General features: G+C 37.7%; 1 protein-coding gene across 1 annotated transcript in view; it reads left to right on the plus strand.

The window, feature by feature from the left end:
* The window catches only part of LOC135205152 (hemicentin-1-like), a 35982-nt gene that overhangs the window by 12773 nt on the left and 15709 nt on the right, over positions 1 to 7500 (plus strand). Inside the window, exons 3-6 of the mRNA XM_064235517.1 lie at positions 2627 to 2824; positions 3848 to 4012; positions 4380 to 4537; positions 4841 to 4982. Coding sequence (XP_064091587.1) covers positions 2627 to 2824; positions 3848 to 4012; positions 4380 to 4537; positions 4841 to 4982 — 663 coding nt within the window. The remainder of the gene's footprint in view (positions 1 to 2626; positions 2825 to 3847; positions 4013 to 4379; positions 4538 to 4840; positions 4983 to 7500) is intronic.

The raw sequence follows: 7500 nt of genomic DNA on the forward strand, positions 1-7500 counted from the left end.
ATAAACTGAACCAAAACAAATAGACATAAAAAAACCATACCAAATAAACCACACGAAATAGAACGAAATGTACTAACAACCAAATGAACCGGAGGAATATTAACCAAAAAAAAGAAAAAAACCTGAATAAACCGAAAAACCTGATAAAACAGTAAGTATCTCAAGGAGGAGATGAAGACGCAACGAAATTTTGGGGAAAGTTTCGAATTCCCTTCGACTTGGTTCAGATTTTATTAAAAATAGTTGGCCCCGACTTGAGAGAGAGAGAGAGAGAGAGAGAGAGAGAGAGAGAGAGAGAGAGAGAGAGGAGCCTAAGTAATAAATACATAATTGGAATAACTTAACCTTCAATAATTGTCTGAAAGGAGTGAGAGAGAGAGAGAGAGAGAGAGAGAGAGAGAGAGAGAGAGAGAGAGAGAGGCTAAGTAATAAATATAAAATTGGAATAACTTAACCTTTAATTTGTTTGAAAGGAGAGAGAGAGAGAGAGAGAGAGAGAGAGAGAGAGAGAGAGAGAGAGAGAGAGAGAGGCTAAGTAATAAATATAAAATCGGAATAACTTAACCTTTAATTTGTTTAGAGAGAGAGAGAGAGAGAGAGAGAGAGAGAGAGAGAGAGAGAGAGAGAGAGAGAGAGAGAGAGAGAGGCTAAGTAATAAATTTATAAATGAATAATTTAACCTTCAATATTTGTTTGAAAGGAGAGAGAGAGAGAGAGAGAGAGAGAGAGAGAAATCTTAAAAGTCCCAGTTCAGTCAATAATAGAACCGCCACGAATAAAATGGTTTTTATCCATTTATAGCAACGTAAATAAAATACTATATTTGTCTACTAACTGCCCCCATCGATTTGTGGCCAATCGGATTCTGCAAAGCTATTCCCATTTAGTACTTCCGGAATTGAGACCGGGATTAGGAACGTGTTCTTGAAATTGACCGGGGAATTTTATGCTCTCTCTCTCTCTCTCTCTCTCTCAGACGATCTTCCTGTCTGAGTCTATTGTCTATATATTTATATCAGTGAGTATATACATACATAAATTGATACCATGTGTGCAAGAGAGAGAGAGAGAGAGAGAGAGAGAGAGAGAGAGAGAGAGAGAGAATAACTTACACCCAAAGGGAATTATACAACATGAGTCCATCTGCCCGTTAGATTAGATCGAGCATAAGCCTATTAATAGGTTTGATACAGAGGTGACAGTCGGCATAATCCACTCAGCTATCGAGAGAGAGAGAGATATATATATAAAAGATGATTTTGACTGTTCTCTTGTATATATATTCCCCAAAGACACACACACACACACCACACACAACACACACACACACACACACATATATATTATTATATATATATTATATATATATATATATATATATATATATATATATAAATATATAGATATATATATATATATATAATATATATATCTATAATATATATATATATAGATATATATATAATATATATATACACACCACATATATTAACAGGACCTCATTTGTACAGGATGTTACCTACAGGAGAATTTTATTTAAAAAAAAAGTTATCAGCCTCCAAGGACGTCCTGCCCTCATCCTCAGGTAGAAGCAAAATGAGGCCCAGTTGTTGATTGCATTCATGCCGCGGAATGTTTGCGTTAGCGATCAATTTTATTACATAAACAACATATATACATATGTATATGAATACATATACACATATTGCGACCAGGCTGGAAAATACCCCTGGAACTTTATTAAGTTCCAGCGACTCCCTCTGCCAACTTCATTCCAAATACCTCCAACAACGGATGTCTCACAGCCCCACGAATCCCTACAATCACTACAAAGGCCAAAGCCACGAAACCAAATACGAAAATAAGGGTTGCTAAGAGGAGATAGGAGGTTGCATTCTGTTTGTCTCTAAGCAGAAGGTAAACAGAGGCGCGTTTTGTTGGGAATCATAACACTGTTCTCCCTGGCTGCTGCTGGTTTATCTGCTTTCTCTCTCCCTCTCCCCGAACCGTAACTCTTTGTTTGCGTGTGCATTCTTTCTTTGTTTCGGGGAGTTTACGGGTTGTTTGTTTTTGAAGAAGCATTCTCTCTCTCTCTCTCTCTCTCTCTCTCTCTCTCTCTCTCTCTGTGGCTTTTTTCTCTTGCTACATTCCCAGCATACAAGATCTCGTCACTCACTCTCTCTCTCTCTCTTTTTAGTGAATTATTTCCCCCCTACTGGTTCCGTTTCCTGCTGCAGTGCTTCTCCTGCTTTGTTGGGCCTCTCTCTCTCTCTCTCTCTCTCTCTCTCTCTCTCTCTCTCTCTCTCCTGCATCAGGATTTCTCTCTCTCTCCCTTTTCTTCGTCTAAATCCTACGCTAGATTTAGATCATTCTCCCGTTCTCTCTCATAATCGATTCAATTTCATTCTCTTTCTCTCCATGGTTATACCACTTATGATTCTCTCTCTCTCTCTCTCTCTCTCTCTCTCTCTCTCTCTCTCTCTCTCTCTCCTTCCTTACTAGTCATCTAAGAAGACCTGCTATAAGGAAATCTGTTTTATGAAGGTCCAACCAGTAACAAATTATACACAAACATACAATTATATATATAAATATAAAAACACAAACACCCTAATTTTTCCTGCAGTCTCCCCAGGACCTGCAACAATCTTCTGGAAGGGGCGGGAGATAGAGCAGGCCACAGTGGGCCCCCTTCAGGAGAACGCGAGGGCGAGTCTGACCTGTAGGAGCGCAGGAGGGAAGCCCAGTCCTACCATTACCTGGAACTTTGGGAAGGATGCCATAGCTCCTACGGATACCAAGTTCAATTTTGATCCGGTGACAGGTGCGTTGATTGCGTCATTGGTGGATTATTCATAAGCAGGTGTAAGGGAACATTTGTCTATTTAGTTATGTAGTTAAATATATTTCGAACTATACCAAAAAATATATTATATGACTATTATCATTATTGGACTGTGTAGGTGTGTTGATTACATTCATTACCGGATTATTTATATACAGGTGTAAGAGAACATTTGTCCATCTGGTTATGTAGTAAACACGACATTTCAGGTTGGAATATTGTTCACGCAGACGTTTTTGGAGAATATTGGAGCATAAGGCTTACTGGTTAACAAGAAGTGTTGAGACCACTCCTGTGATATATATATATATATATATATATATATATATATATATATATGTGTGTGTGTGTGTGTGTGTGTGTGTGTGTGTGTGTGTGTGTATGATAAGTAAAATTAATGGAAATAGTAAGCCATGTCTTCTGGACAACTATGTTAGAGTAATATGTGATAGCATTAGATGACCTCCTATGAGTATCACAAGAATTTAATTGACTATAGAATTTAGGCCAAGGGCCAAGCACTGAGACCTCTGAGGTCATTCAATGCTGAAACGGAAACTGACAGTAAAAGGTTTGAGAGGTGTAACAGGAGCTAAACTTCGCAGTTGCACTATGAAATAATTGTTAGGAGAGGGACTATCGAAGGAGGTATAGTAAAAGGAATGAAAAGGGTTGCAGCACGAAAAGATGAGAATGGTTGGCACCAAATGAAAGGAGGCTAGAGATGAGGAGAGTGGAGATTCGTGGAAGACAAAGCACAGGATAGACAGAAATGGTGGCATTTCACAGAGGCCAAAGGCTTCACTTATATATCCTTAAAAGTAAGAATCCAATAGCAGTCCAATGTTTTGGGGGTAAGACCTAACGACTTTGTAATAAGCCTTATCCATTTAGATTTTGAGACGTTTCTCATTTGCCTAAGTTACGTTTAATGGTTCTTTAGATTACGCCGATACGTACCACTCGTTTTCAAGTCTTTCACAGCATGCATATATCTTCCAGGTACATATACAGTGGAGTCCACCATCACCGTCACTGCAGAGAGGGGCATGGTAGGGCATCGCCTGACTTGCTCTGCCCACACATTCATAGGCGGCCAATCCCGCGATGCCTCCAATAAGCCGGTGGTCAGATCTCGCAGTGCCTCAGTGTCTCTGGATATCATACGTAAGATTTTCCAGGGAATATAGTCTCTTTAACCAAGAGGTTCTTTATTTGTGCCTTTTTATAAGAATTTAGATTCAGTTTGTTGGCTACTTTCTGGTTTCCATTGCACTAATACTCTAACGAATTTATGATAGTGGATCACTGTAAGGCTACAACCTTTTATATGTCTATAAACCACACTGCAGAAGACTCAGTGCCTTCGATAGTTTCTTAATCAATAAAAAATGTTTCATTACTTCAGTAAGAAGTAAGTTACCCAAAATCTGAACTCTTAAAAGCTTCCTAAACCCAGCAAGAACCTATTTATCGGCCACAACACAAAGACTTCTGGAGACCACCTAAGTACTGAGCAGATTCCTATTTACAGTTCCACCTCTGAATGTCCAAATCCTTGGCTCCGAGTCCTTGGTGGTTACAGCTGGCTCCGAGATCAAAATGTCGTGCCGAGCCTACGGGTCACATCCGCCAGCAAAGATCACCTGGTGGAAAGACGACGAACTACTGGAACCGTTTGTCATGTACAGAGTAAGTATGGCAAATTCGAGAATGTAACTCATCACGATGACACTTTTTATTGATGGTTGAAGATGTTCCTTGAGAGATGTCCAGCTCTTACAACTTGAATCTTGGTAAGATGAAAAGTTCTAATCACCTGAAGATGCACAGATGATAAAGATGACAGGCAAAAGCTGTCAGAAGCAGAGAACATCTGAAAATTTCACTATTAAGTCACCAACTATTTATCTCAATCTCTAAACTAAGCATCAACCTAAGGCTATCCAAACCATCTGAGCTAAACAAAGGGAAGACACAGTACGTCTCTTTCAGGTAGGACCAGACGGCAACGCAACGGCGATACTGAGGATGAACGTGTCTGCGGAAGACGACAGAGGGCGCCTCACTTGCCAGGCCAGAAATCCCTACCTTACTCTAGAACCTCTCTACGATGTCACTCAACTTATAGTCTACTGTAAGTTCCTCCAAGTTGTCACTTAGCTTATCTATCTTAAGTTCTTCAGCTTGTCATCGATTGCAATCTCGTATATGATGTCACTAAGCCTACCCTCTATTATAAATTCTACTAAAAGATCACTCAGGTTACCACCTGGTGTATCTCCTGTCAAAACACTTGTCTTCAACTGTCAGTTTCAAATTGAAAGCACTAAACAAGCTAGGACAACAGACCACTCTGTTTCCTGCAGAACCTCATTTACCAATCTGATATGTCAAAGTTCATCAACTGTCAATTTGAAGAGTGAAAAAGCACTTAATAAGCTAGGATGGAAGTCCACATATTTCATTATACTCACTGTGATGGAGCTTTGTTGTAAATTCTGCCATGATATCCCTCATTCAGGTCATGATTGATGACATTTCCTGTCACCTAGCTGACCACAACTCAAAATCAAAGACCCCGCCTACTTACAGATGTTTAGGTTAAGTTAGGTTGAGTTAGACTAGAATATTAAAGTTATGGAAGAGCACGACTTGGTGCTACCCAGAAAATGAAGTTTCTCCAGACAGTATGCAACAAAATAACCCTGGATGAAAATATGACCATCCACATTGGGACTTCTGAATCTTTTTTCCTACCAGGTACCCATTCTTGGCTAGCAATGCACTCACAGAGATATCAGACCAAACTGAATCATTACAGTAATAAGACTAATTCATCTTAAGATGGTAAAACAATTTGAAATGGAATTCACTTAGTGAAATACAACCTCTAATCTCTTTTAAGAATGCTAAAACCCAAATAAGAGAAACCAGGTCCAGTGTATTAGGTCAGACAACTCATTAAATAATTAATTTGGCAGTTAATCATCCGAACACAGCGATGAAACGACCCAAAAGTGATGAATTATCACGACCCGTGAAAAAAAAAATGGGTTGAAAGACCTTACCATTGCAACATCACATATTCGCGTGCAATCTGATTTTTTTTTTGGTGCTGTAATGAACACGCAGAGTAATTATTGCCTAACTGCTCTGTTGTTTTACTGTTTACCTTGTATTTTATGTAGTCTTAGCAAACACACACATATATATACAAAGGTTATTGGATTAGGTTTCTCTGGGTCATATGGAAGAACAATCACTAGGTACCTAAACGCATTACACCAGGAATTAATTGAATGATTGGTTTCTATCAATTTCTACTTTTTAGTTGGATTTTGGCTCGTTCAGTGTCGAGATAAATATGGAGCAGGTGCACAGTACTGTTAGTCTTATTATTATTATTATTATTATTATTATTATTATTATTATTATTATTATTATTATTATTATTATTATTATTATATTTAGAACACGAACCCTATTCTATGGAGCAAACACACCACAGGGCCCAATGACTTGAAATTCAAGTTCTTCTAAAGGGAAATACAGAGAGAAGACATCTGACTTATCAAAAAAAGAAACATATTGATAAATCAATAAATAAACAAAAATATATCCTCATCAGTAAGTGGCGTCTGACTTTAAGATCGTGCTAGAGACAGTGAGATCAGATCCCTATCACAGAAATAATTATAATTCAGTTCAAGTCGATGCTTCCAACTTTCACGTATCCTCGTCTGCACCTTCAATGCTGCGTTTGGGAGACGATAATGACTCTCCTCTCTCTCTCTCTCTCTCTCTCTCTCTCTCTCTCTCTCTGAGTTTCTTTGTTATCACCACCCGTTTCTTCCCTCATCTCTTGGTCATTTTGGGTTGCATCGTTATTTCTTTTTATGTGGTATTGTTTCTCTCCGGATGAACGACGGTAATGTGTCTCGGTTTTTATAGCGGGAGACTTCCCCAACTGGACATTAAAACGATTTCACCGGGTATCAGTTTTATATCAGATTCACATTAAGAGGGAGATGGATGCCATGTCTGCAAAGGAGTGTAAAAGAGTAGAAGAAGAAAGCTGAGGAGTAATTCAACATTCAATTTACGTTTTTCATTTATTTAAAAAAAATAAAGTTCGACAAATTCGGATAATCTGATTGGTTTCGGCGTCTGTGTGTATATCGGAGTATCTATTTTTAACGTGGCGCCCAGCTCACCACCAGCAGCGAGAAGAATGCAATCTGCTTGTCCCTGCTGACATATTATTATTATTATTATTATTATTATTATTATTATTATTATTATTATTATTATTATTATTTTATTATTATTATTATTTAGTTCTTTCAAATGAACACCTTCATATTCTTTGGAAGCTTTGAATTTCAAGTCAGTGGCCCCTTTGGTGGGGTAGTTCCATATGAATGGGGTTTATCTTGTGAATAATAATAATAATAATAATAATAATAATAATAATAATAATAATAATAATATAATAATAATAATAATAATAATAATGTGTGTACGTATGTTTGTTTGTTTTGCACGATAATTAAATTATTTACCTAATAATAATTACTAATTTTCAAACAACAATAATAATAGATAGACAGATATACAGACTGATCCAAAAATAATACGAATTCACCTCACGT

Source organism: Macrobrachium nipponense, chromosome 48 (assembly GCF_015104395.2).
Source record: "Macrobrachium nipponense isolate FS-2020 chromosome 48, ASM1510439v2, whole genome shotgun sequence".
NCBI classification, from domain to species: Eukaryota; Metazoa; Arthropoda; class Malacostraca; order Decapoda; family Palaemonidae; genus Macrobrachium; species Macrobrachium nipponense.